The sequence below is a fragment of the Anas acuta genome, chromosome 15 (assembly GCF_963932015.1).
Source record: "Anas acuta chromosome 15, bAnaAcu1.1, whole genome shotgun sequence".
Taxonomy (NCBI): Eukaryota; Metazoa; Chordata; class Aves; order Anseriformes; family Anatidae; genus Anas; species Anas acuta.
Window position 1 is genome coordinate 15,457,570 of NC_088993.1, and position 11,901 is coordinate 15,469,470.

General features: G+C 56.2%; 1 protein-coding gene across 3 annotated transcripts in view; it reads right to left on the bottom strand.

Moving 5' to 3' along the window:
• Positions 1–649: 649 nt before the first annotated feature.
• PEMT (phosphatidylethanolamine N-methyltransferase) overlaps positions 650–11,901 on the bottom strand; it is a 38,219-nt gene continuing 26,967 nt past the window's right edge. For 2 of the 3 annotated variants that reach the window (XM_068699871.1, XM_068699869.1), the window contains exons 4-8: positions 11,652–11,797; positions 7,545–7,656; positions 3,544–3,618; positions 2,823–2,883; positions 650–2,082 (exon numbers count right to left, since the gene is read on the bottom strand). In XM_068699871.1, coding sequence (XP_068555972.1) covers positions 2,829–2,883; positions 3,544–3,618; positions 7,545–7,656; positions 11,652–11,797 — 388 coding nt within the window. In that variant the 3' untranslated portion in view covers positions 650–2,082; positions 2,823–2,828. Of the gene's footprint in view, positions 2,086–2,822; positions 2,884–3,543; positions 3,619–7,544; positions 7,657–11,651; positions 11,798–11,901 lie in introns of all 3 variants that reach the window. The other variant, XM_068699870.1, reaches the window with a different exon arrangement.

Sequence of the window (11,901 nt, forward strand, 5' to 3'; positions counted from 1 at the left end):
GAAGTGGCAGATTCGGGGATGGGGTCTGCGACATGCTCCCGGCACAGCACCAAGCCCCTGTGCTTTTGGGATGCCACCAGCTTGCGAGGAGAGCGGCGGCATCAACGGGGTGTGTGGTGACAGGCACCCACCTGGGGGGCCCGATCCTGTTTTGGGGACCAGGGAGGGGGATCCTGTTTTGGGCTGCAGGGGGGGCCCTGCAGCCTCGTGGCAGGACAGGGACAGGCGTACGCGCTCCCCAGCCCGGGAGCGAGACAGCACAAACACAGCCCTCGTTAGAGTAATCCTCCCCTAACGAGCACATGCCCCTTTGGTAAATACTGATTGCACCTATCACCGAATCTGAATTTATTTACATCAGTGACTTTGAGCCAGGACTGGCAGCTCTGACATAAACTGTCCGCATAATGCAACGCATCCTCTCCGCGCTGGTTGCTATGGGCACTGGGCTGTTTGAGCCTCTGTCTATAAACATTAACCACGGAGGGGATGTGGAAACTTGGCTAAAAATAAAATACTATACCCCAGTCTTCAAGGGGAAGGTCGCCGAGACAGAAATACAAGAAAATAATCCTTGTGCGATGGCTCAGAAGCGGCGAGGCACAGACACCGTGTCCGTGAGCGCAGGAAAAAGAAACCGGGGCCGGGCTGAAAAGAAACCGACACTTTTAATTCCCGTTGAGCGATGCTGGGAGGGTGAATTACAACCATGCACAAGCAAGAGGGAATTGGGCTGTTCTGAGAAGCGAGGACCCTCTCTGGAGGGGATGGCACAACGCGGGGACGAGGCGCTGTGCCAGGATGGGACCAGGACTGATCCCACAGCCCCCTTCCCTGCGCCGCCGTCCTCTGCCGGGAGCTTTTTTTTGCTTTTTTGCTTTTTTTTTGGTCATTTACAGCTTATTTCTCATACTGTTCTGGGAATCTGTAAACACTGAGTGTGGGGCTGGAGCCTCAGCCCTGGGACCGTCCCGTTCAGGGCTGGATCCAGCAGCAGGGCTCAGGATGAGCCCAGGCTGTATTTGGTCCCATCTCGCGGGGGCGGAGGGGAAGAACCCCTTCCCAACCCTCCCTCCCGCCCCTGCAAGGCAGTGAAGAACAGCTGGAAGGCACTGGGTGGTGGGGAAGGGGGGGCAGGACCCTGGGGCAAAGCAGGGGATGGATGGGGTTTATCCCTGGGGTGCAGAGAGGGAAGGGGCACCGGCACGGCCAGGGCCAGGTCCAGTCCTTCTGCGGGTACCCGATGGGAACTGGCTCTTCCCCTTGGTCTTCTCTGCTCCCAGCGTGGTTTCTCCGTGCTGGGGTTTCCCCACGGGACAGCTGCCATCCCTCTGCTGTCCCCAGGCAGTGGTTTAGGTAGTGCGTTCACATCTCCGTGCTCTGCAGTCCCCTTTGCAAGCAGCACAGAGATGCTACAGGGCTCTGCACTGCTGGAAAACCGCCGCCGTGGTCGGGGAGGTTTCACTGCTCCGGATAAGAAGGGTTTGGTGTTGGCTTTGCAGCAGTTGCCCCTCTTCCTCACCTGGCAGCGTTTGAGAGCCCCCGGGGGCACCAGGCTGTGCCTCTTTGGCAGCGTCTGCTTGCAAAGGTGCTGCGGGGCTACGGGGGATCGGCCCCTCCGAGGTGTCAGCCTGCGGAGCGAGCGACGAGATGAAGTGAGCTGCCCCGAAAAGCACCGAGTGGCATCGCCGTCCCGAGCAGCCTGCTTCCAGTGCCTTCTGCACAGAGCATCAGCTGCAGCCGGTGCTCCTGAGTGCTCAGAGCTTGCTCGTGAAAGACCCCCAGTGCCCCCCGGTCCGGAGCTGGAGCTGGGTTGCTTTGTACCCTGCAGATCTTCAATAATCGGTGCAGGAGGAGAGGTCGGGAGGCCCTGGGGACCTTGGATCAGGACCCTCCAGCTCCCACGGGCTGAGCAAGGAGGTGCTGGTACTGTTCCTCTGATTGCTTCCAATACTGCAGGGTGCTCAGTTGGCTCATTAGGGGTTGCTGGGCTAATTAGTAGGATACATCTCGGTGGGAAAAGTGGGCAAATCGGACAGCGTGGGGAGCGCAAAGGCACGCTGCGCCGAGGTATCCAAGACACTGCTTTAAAAAAAGGCAAAGAGACAAGAGGAGGCTGTTAAGGACACTGCTGGGGCAGAGGCTAAGGGGCTATGCTCTCCAACCATCAGCAGGCAGAGGAAAGGGAGGTTTCCAGGGTGGTGTTTAACCCCAGGGAAAGGAGCCTGGGCAGTGACGTGCGCATGCAGCAGGGCCAGGATTTTGCAGAAGCCTTTAGCCCAACAAACGAGCCAGGGCTGAGTTTCTGCAGTGAGCTGGTGTGAGCACATGCACAGAAATGCCCCCAGCCCCGGCACAGAGCAGGGATGCCCAATTTCCTTGCAGTGCTGTAGGACACACACATCCTCGTACAACACCCTGGGCACTCGCTGGAGCACCACTATCTGCTTTTTGGCCAATATCTGCTTTTTTTCCGCCTGGTTTAGATCAAACCTGGAGCCTCAAAGCTCCCCAGCAGCGTTCCCTCGTGCTGACTCTCAAGTATGTGATCAAAACAGTTTGGGGGCTGCTGGTCGGCTGCCAGGAGGCAGACACAAAGGCTGCTGTGTGTGAAGCCTTCCCACACAGGCTTGTGCAGAGGTTTGAGGCTCAACGCTCCCGAGAAATGCAGGAAGGGCTCTGGGGAGAGGGGAAGGCAGGGCTGGGACGGTGGGCAGTGCTCCTGTCCCCATCCAGTGCGCCCGGAGGTGGGGGCACCCAGCAGAGCAGCCCCTCCGGAGCCCCCCTTGGTGAACAGAACACGTTTTGATCAGGAAACGTACCCGTCGTTACTTGTTCTTTGCTCCCTTCTGTTTCCTCCGGTAGATTTCTTCTGTGAAAGGCCTGTGGTTGGGGGACAGGAACGTGGGGAGAGAGGGGGCAGAGACAAAAGAGAGGGGCATGAGAAGGGGGAGGAAGGTGAAATGAAAAGTGCTGGGAGCTCTGGGGTGACCTCTGCTCCTGCCTCGCCTCGGGGCACAGAAGCTGTGCCCCAAAACCCTCCTTCTTCCCCGAAAAGACAGAAGCCCTTGTACTGCTGAAGTCTAAGCAGTACTTCTGGGAACGGTTCTGGGCTGCTTCAGCCAGGGCTGCCTGGCTACCGTGGCGTAAAACATCAGAGGAGCCCATCCGAGGAGCCACAAAATGCGAGTCCTTCCTGTAGGGCCTCTTCAGCTGCCACAATGAGTCCTCGTCCTGCCTTCCTCAGTGCTTTTGTGCGGACGGAGTCGGGCAGCCGAAGGAGAAAAACCTCGCTTTGATAAAAATAAACAAAACGCGCAAATGTTCCTAGAACTCAGCACATAGTTTCGGAAAGGAATCTGCCCATTATCAAAACAACTGGAAAACAATCCTCTGTTTTCCTTCTTCCCCGCTGCATCAATTGGAAAAAAAACAAAAAAAAAAAACAAAAAAACCCTCTCTGCTTCTGCAGTTCCCCGAAACCTTGGGAGCTAAAGCTGGTCGGAATAATTAGAAGCCCTCCACTTTTGCAGAGCTACTCACCCCTCGTAGAGCACTGCAATTGTGTAGGAAATTGCCACTACAGCTGTCAGCAGAAGGCCAGCTGGGCTTGCGTGCCTGTTTTGAAAGGGAAGGAGAAGATCAGGTGAGTACATGGGCTTATGCAAGACCTGCTTCAGAAAGTGGAATGAGACATCAGGCTCCATGAGAGCTCTCGCCGGCTCATTAAACAGAAGTGAACAAAAGGCGGTGTGTTTTTGGTGGTTTTTTTTTTTTTTGTACTTAATGTTAACTGTCTTAGACAGATGTTCCTTGGCAAAGCCTCTTCCCCAGCCGACTTCGGCGACTTCTTTTAAGTCTGATCCCCGCACGTCTCCGTGAAGAGAGCTCCTGCTTTGATGCTAAGTCCGGAGATTAGGAGGCTGTTTAATAGCTGAGCAGCTGCTTACGGGCGGCCGTGGCGCCGAGCCAGGCTGCTGCGAGGGAGACGCCTGGTGTGCCCAGAAATACGGGCCACCCGGGCTGCAGGAGGCACCTGGCAGTGCATGGCACCAAACACAGCGAGATGGTGGCCCTGGGAGGGTCCTGGCTGGTCCCAGGGCCTGGCTGAATGATCCTCACCGAGAGGGTCCCCGGGCGCAGCACGGGGGCTGATGCCACCGCCACACTGCGCTGCAGCGGTGCTCGAGGACTACAGGTGCAATGGGGCTGCTTTTTCTTTTAGCAAGGGGGCCAAAAAATCCAAAAAATCAGAATTAACCCCATTGCCATGCTGCACTGCCCGTGTTGGGGTCAATTCTTTGATGCTTGGCCTGAAAGCATCGGGGGGTGAGGGGCAGAAGGTAGCGAGGGCAGCCGGGTTTTTGCTATGGCACCGGGATTTCGGCAGTCTCCAAACCAGCCGCCAACACCACAAATTCCCCACCAGATCCCAGCCTCGTCTCTGCAGCAAGAAACGTGGCTGTGGCCAGTCCATCGCTTAGCATCAGCCCCCCCAACGCATCCTGTCTGCATCCCATGCTTCCAGCCACCGTCTGCAAGCGTTGCCATTAATTAGGACGCTGCTGATTGCCTTTAATTGCTGGTTACAGCTCTGTGAAGGGGACAAGAGCTGGCTGTCAGCAATAAAACGTACTTAGCTGGTCTCTGGTGGGGATAAACATCTTGCTAGCCTCGTGCAAAGGGGGCCAGCCCTGTTGGGAAAAATGCCTTCAGAGCAGAGCTCAAAGCACTTGAACCCTGCAGCTTTTGGAGAGGTGCACACACTTTTCACCCTTTCCACTGTTTTTTTTCACTGTTTCCACGTTGCTGTAAGTTTTTTCCTCATTAGGATACACGGGGCAACTTGGTCGTCTCCCCACCCCCTGCTATTACATGCTTAGTCATGTCTCCTCCTTGATTTGTATCAGAGGGAACAAATTTGCATGATTGTTTGTTGACAGCAAGACCTCTAATTGCATCATTTGGCTGCGGTGCCAGCTCTGATTTACACAGCCTGTTGCCATGAGTTAAAACACTTCCCCGACCACCGATACACGGAGCCGTCTCGAAACAGCCAACGCTCCATTTATCTTGGGGGAGAAATGAGGCCGCTCGGCTCGGGAAACGAGGAGCATTTGTGTGGTTCTGCTCTCTTACGAGCCCGACCTACTTATTGAGCCACGGCTCGTTTTGTAGCAGGGTTGCTGATGAGTCAGCCAGGTAGGGTTTGTGTTTTTTTTGTTTTTTTTTTTTGTGGTCCTGGTAGCAGTTGAGGACTTATTTTGATAGGAAATCTGTCTGCCCCCACCCCTTGCTGCAGCTCCCCATTGCCGTGGGTTTTTTTTTGGCAAGAGCGATGCGCGTGGGCTCGTGTCTCTCCCCGCCAGCACCGCTGGTCCTGGACGTGCTGCTTTGCTCCTGCCTCACTTTGCTGCTCGCAGCCCTTTCCTCCCCGAACTCCCCTTTTTGTGGTGAGCTTTGTCCCCGTGCATCCCCCTTGGGCATCCCCCGACAGCCCCGAGCCCCTCCACTCGCTGCACGCACCGAGGGGTCGAAGCTCTGCCCGCAGCACATTTGGCAGACGCGTTTATTTTGACTATGCAGCTGCCGTTAGTCAAGCCCGGGATATTTGCAATATCCTAGAAGGGAGAAAACAACGGCTCTGGCCCCAAAGCATGTTCCTAACGTCGGAGCCCTAATCGCGGGCTGTCTGGGGCGCTGCCAAGCTCGCTGACATTACGCGGTACGTGCCCTTACAGCTGGGAATGAATCAACCCTCCGGGCTCCAGTGCCACGATATGGAGCATGATACATCACCGAGGGGGAAGAAATACGTTCTACATTTCAGGCCACGTCCAAAACCCGTCAGCAGATGCATTTCTCCTGTACCAACAGCTCAGCTGCAGCATCCCTCCCGCCCCCGGGATGTTAAATCTGGCCCCTCCGCGGGCAGGCACCCAACATCTTAAAGCCCTGCGACTCCAGCGAGACCTCAGGAGAGCCCCAGGAACCCGCAGAAAAACTGAGAAACCCAAGCCGAGATCAGGGGGAAGGCAAACGGCCACCAACACAGCGGGGAGGGTTGCGCCGAGCTTCCCCAGGGCCAGGCGGGTGGTGTCCTGGTGCCACTTTGCACAGCTCCAGCAATTTGTCAACAGCAATTATTTGTCACGCCTTGCTGCCCTTTATGGGAGCAGCCTTTTAACAAGAAAAAGAGGCAATCGCACTGCTGTCCTGAGCTGCTTCAAGCTGCTTTTCCCCGGGACTGTGTGTTGGAAGGCCAAGCAAAGAGCACCCGGGGCGAGGCTGCTGTGTCGCGGGGGCGAAGGGGGGATTTCTGCGGCACAAACACCTCGAGGGGGCTCGGCAGAGCTTCCAGGAAATCGTTTGATGCTGGTTGAGAAAAAAAATAATAAAAATCTGATGAACTCCTTCTGGTCAAATTCCTCCTTCGGGTACGTCACACTGGGTGGCTGCGGTGTGGCAGGGGGGGCTCCTCCTGCCCCGCTGTCCCCACGCTGTCCCCCCGTGCGGTGGCCACGGGTAGCGAGGACGTGAGGCTGGCTCTCGGGCTCCATTTCCCAGGGTTTGGACCCAATCCAGCTGCCGTGGGGCTGCAAGGAAGGCGAATGGCCTTGTGCAGCGATGCCTGACGGCTGCAGGGGGGGGATCTCAAAGTGCAAAGGGAGCCATCAGCTTGGCTTATTACCAGGGGCCAGACTGGTCTGCTGCCGCAGACGTGGCTGAAAAGGGGACCATAAAGTGGTAAAAGGTTTTATTTTTCCACAGAAAGAGAAGAGAGGTGGGTCCGTTCAGGAGTGCCCATGCAAAATACGTAGAGATAAAGACTTGTAACGCTCAACGGGCTCCCAAGGCAAGGCAGCCAGTGTTTTGTTTTTTTTTTTCTCCTGGGCAAATAAATAAGATGTGATATTAAATGAAAGCCACATAAAACTTACTACACAGAATAGAGTATATTGCTCATTTACTGCTAAATTACAGCCTATTCATTTCCTCCTAAGCAGGCTATTAAGCCGTGTTGTATCACATGAGGAGTGTTTCGGAAGTGTTATCGCCATGCAGTGGGGGAAAGGGTGTGTTGGCTTGTTTTGTTTTTATTCGGAGGTAATTACAGGGTCACACTGATCCCTGGTATCAGCGCCCTGCCCCTGCTGAGTGACTCCCGGCATGAATTCGGCCCTGACTGTTGATTTTTCCATGTGCAGAGCCTGCCAAGGACCCCGCTCGGCGGCAGAGCATTTGCTGATGTTTCCTCTCCCCGGCGCTTGGCCGTTATTTATTTTTCTACCACTAATGCCGCAAGTCTTTCATGACAGCAGAAGATCTCAGAGGCACAAAAATAGCCAGGAAGCGAGAAGCCAGGGCACGTTGTGCTTTCCCTGCCATTTTACTCCCCGGCCATTTTATTGCTGATTTCCCATCGCCAACAATTTCCTTGGCCCCTGGTCCAAGCCAGCACCTTACACCTTCCCTGTGCCTGCCCCGTAGCGCACAGACCCCACATTTACCCCATGGCACTACCGGTGGGGGCACATACTCACATGAGGGACCAGCCCAGGTAGACGGCCGTGCTGCCCCAGTACATGGGATTGTCCAGGACGCTGAAGGGGAAGCTGGTGACTTTCGCCTCCATCAGGATGCCGAAGTAATCACCTGCAGGGCGAGCAGAGGGTTTCTCATTAGGATCCACAAAGGCAGGAATTTTGGGGACTCGGGGGGCTCGGCACGCGGTGCCCTCCTTGGGGTATCCCTGCTGGGGAGGCAGAGCAAAGGAAAATGAAGGTGAATGAGGGGTTTTACTGCTGGCTTGCAGGCTCAGAAAGCTGCAGTAAATAGGCTGACTGTTTACTCCGTGTCTATCAGCTTTTCCGGGAATGGCTCTTTGCCCACGAGGAAGGTTTGTGCAGTGCAGCGAGGCTGCGGCAGCTACATTCCTCCCCAGGACACAGCTCTCCAGGTCCCACCTGCCTGATTCTGCTTTCCCCTTTGAAAATTGCCCCTCTAAAGTCACTCGACAAGGAAGCGAGCGCATAGGTTCGAAGCCATTTAATGGGGAAATAAGCCCGGAGCACGGTAATGGTGTTTTGAGATGCTACAATCAAGACCGCTGCCACCCTCTCTCAGTGCCACCCTTATCTCGTGGCTCAGAGAAGTTCTCAGAATTTCAGAAAATAGCACCTCTGCCTACAAAACACTCAATTATCGGCATGATGATGATGATGATAGGAGGTGATTGTCATCCGTAATGAGGACAGCTCTCAGAGCTGTCAGCATTCAACCTCCCCATCCAGCGCGGAGTCATCTTTTCGGTGCTGCTGAAGGGTGCCTGGATAAAATGACAGGTGAGGAGATGTGCAGCTCATGAACGGCATTTTAGGGGGGGCAAAGGAGCTGGGATGCAGAGCCCTGCCTCCCGTTGCTCTTACAATAAGACCACAAAGCCCAGCAAGGGTTTTGCTCCGTGTCCGCAGCACAAGGCACGGCACAAGCCAGCAGTCCACCAGCTCAGGACCCGGAGTTTTGTCCCCAGCGCTGCCACCAGCCCGTTCCCTGACCTTGGGCACGTCTCCTCCCAGCCCCATTGTGTGCCGACCATAATATCGGTATTTCTCATAGCGCAGTGGGGGCGAGGATTAATGTATGGTGAGAAAGCGCTTGGAAATCCAGATAAAGCACATTATGGGAGTGCAAAGTATTCAAGGTTATTATTATTACCTGGATCGCCGGGTAATTTCTTTGACCTCACGTGGTGCAAAGACATTTCTTTCCAAGGATAAACAGCGCCTGCCCAATTATACAACGCTTTTGGGCTTTAACTACAGGCCACTAAGTGAGATAATTGCCTGGTATTTATACTATATGTTCTCACAGTTACTTGGCAATGCATCTCGGAGATTGTTCGGGTAGAAAGCACCCCCCAAGCGCTGCCGTTGCTGCGCTTTCTTCTGTGTCAAAATGCTTCATTATCCCTGCCCGCCCTCGCCTCGGGGCTGAACACCTCGCGCCCCAAATGACGCTGGCACCGGGGAGGTTTGCACAAAGGGAACGCAACCGGAGGAGAGGATCTGCAAGGCTCTCACAGCCAGGCAGGTGCTGAGGGAAGGGGCTGGGCATCAGCCTCAGCCTGGGCATCTCCTGCGTCTCCATCAAGCCCTCGAAACAGGAATCTGCCCCCTGTCAGGGCAAGGCACTTTGGGATCTATTTTGGGTATATTTTTGGCTGGAGGTCGGTGTTATCACCTTGCCCCCAAGGGGAGATGCTGCTCTGGGGGTTGCTTTGGATCCTGGCAGCAGAAAGCCCTGCGATGCACCCCGTTAAGCTTCCCATGGCCTCCTGAGCACAATGCAGCCCGAAGTGCCTCCACTGCCCCTTTTCAGAGCCACCAGATCCACCGTAACCCACTCACAGAGCTTGGTCGAGTTTGGTTCACTTGAAATGTCGGTCAGCACCGCAAGGAACCGCGCGTGGGTGCGGAGAGATGGGCTCAGAGCTGCCTCTTGGGTGCCCCCAGCCTCCGGGAAGCCAAGCACTTGTTCTTGCCTTTGTCAGAAAATCGGGCAAATGGCCCTGAACTGAATTCCAGCAAGCACACGGCGCTTTCCGAATCGGCACGCTGGCGCCGGCAGGGTGGGAGCGGGGTCCTGCAGGGGAGAAGGAGGTCGGGGCTGTCGTGGCAAGGGGCCGCATGCAAACGGAGGCTGGGACTGGTCCTGGGGGCAATGGGGTGGCACAGAAAGGCTTGTGGCAGAAGGGTGGCTCCTGTGAACCATTTAGCCTGCATTTAAGAGACAAAGTGCTGTGCTCTGCAGCTTAAAGTTCCTAAAGAGGGGTCCTCCTGGGCAGCCCCGATGCAGTCTCCATGTCCCGCATGGCTCAGCCCTCGTTGCTTTAGGAGAACTGGAGAGGGAAGGGTCAAAAGCTGTCCCAGCAAATTCGCTAAGTGCTCAGGCATCTCAGGCTCTCTAAACTCCTCTTGAGCTCAACCGGCTGTGAGAAGCAGCTGGATGATGCAATGACACCCGGTGCCAAAGAAGCACAGCTCCCTGCTACCCACAGCCAGAAGCACCCACACCGCCGGGGACCCCGCTCCCACCGCAGCCCCAGGACACCAGCTGGGTGTGCAAGGGGACGGTGCTCAACCCAGGTGAGACCCCTGAGCCCTGCAGACCCCGTGTGTCGGTAGAAACCACTCTGAATATCATTCTCAGTTGGGTTTTGGGGCTCGCTGGAGCTGACCACCAGCTTCTATCCCCAGGATGGATGCTCCCGGCGCCTCCCGCCCTACAAGCACTGCGGTGGCTCGGCTCTGCCCTGCCGTCCCCGTCACGTTCCAGCTGGCAGCGCTGGCCCTGCTCCCTGCTGCGTCACGCCAAGGCTCGGCACGAGCCATTGTGCAGGACGGAGCAGCAGTGCCCGATGTGGGCCACCACCGCCCGCCTCCTCCCTTCCCCGGGGGGCACCACCGGCCGTGCCAAAACCGAGGGGGCCGGGGCCACGCTCCCTGCTTACGCCGAGCCTGACTCATTCGTTTGTTTTTTTTCCCTGGTGGTTCAAGCCCAGTGGGTCTCCTCCTGGTCGGCTGAATCAGGCTTTACGTAAACAGCCCCGGAGCTGGCCGGGCTTCAGGAGCGCTCAAGCAGCTCCGGCCGCTGGGTGCTCCTGTGCTCGGCCTCCCCGGACACATCTCCGCGCACAGCATCGCTCCGGGGGGCTGTGGGCGAGCTGGGAGGGAGCCACAGCCCGGTGGTTGGGGTCCAGGGGTGCCCCACGGAGCCAGGAGCCCACATTGAGGAGTGCTGGGCTCTATTTCTGGCGGCAGGATCTTGGCCAACCCAAGGCGTCTCTTCGCGCCTCCACTTGAAACCAGGAAGGCTTGTTACCTCCCTCTCCTCTTCCTGGAGACGCTGCAGGAGCTAATTGAATCTGGTTTGTAAAGGACTTGCAAAAGCACAGCCTAAATGCGGGGTGGAAGCCGGGGCTGTGATTATTGCAGCCAGCGGGAGCTGCCCCTCTCCTTCGATATTTATTGTTCCCGTCTCGATTTTATTTTTATGAATTCCACACATACTGGCGTGTTTCTAAAGTCAACAATGCTAATAGAATTACTCTCTAAATGGGAAAGCAGGCACAGTGGAAACTGCCTTTTGCCAGAAAGCGGCAGATAAAAGGATCTGCCAGCGGATGTCAGGTTTATTGCAGAGGGGAAGAGCAAATGAGATCCTGCCCGAGCGCGTGTCAGGCAGCTGGGGGCTCAGCGCAGGGCGCCTGGATGGCTCAAACCTCTCCTTCTTCCTCCCCTTCCTCCTCCTCCTCCTCCTCCTCCCCGCCATGCAGGTGCTGACCTGCTCACGAGCCCTGCCCTTGGGCTGCTCTTTCTGCAGGACATTTGATCTCCGAGATAATTAGCCGTATTTCTACAATTTCAGGCTCGACACCGGAGGCGATGAGGCCGGCTGTGCAACGAGCAGCTCCGTGCAAGGTGACGGCGTGGTTGGATCACGCTGCGGTATCACACAGCCAAAACAAACCTTACAGCTCCCCAGAGACAAGGAGGACGAAATTCCTACAGGGCTCTGCCCGGCCAAGAGACCCCTGTTGAGGGTTCAATGAACTTTCAGGTTCGGCTGCCGAATTTTTTCGTGCTTACCTAGGAAAGTCCCGGTGAATCCCAGTGCTAAGAAGCTGGAGATGACAAACAAGGTCCCTACAGCCAAGATGACCAAGCCTGAGCAATAAGCCCAGGGGCTGTCCAAGCCCTCCAGCTTCGGCTGGCTCTTCATGGCTTCTGTGAAGCTGTCAGAGAGACAACAAGGGCTGTTAATAACATCACCCCCCTCCGGGAGAGGCAGAGCTTTTGGGAGAGGATGCTGCTGGGGGAGACACTCCTCGGGGCCCTT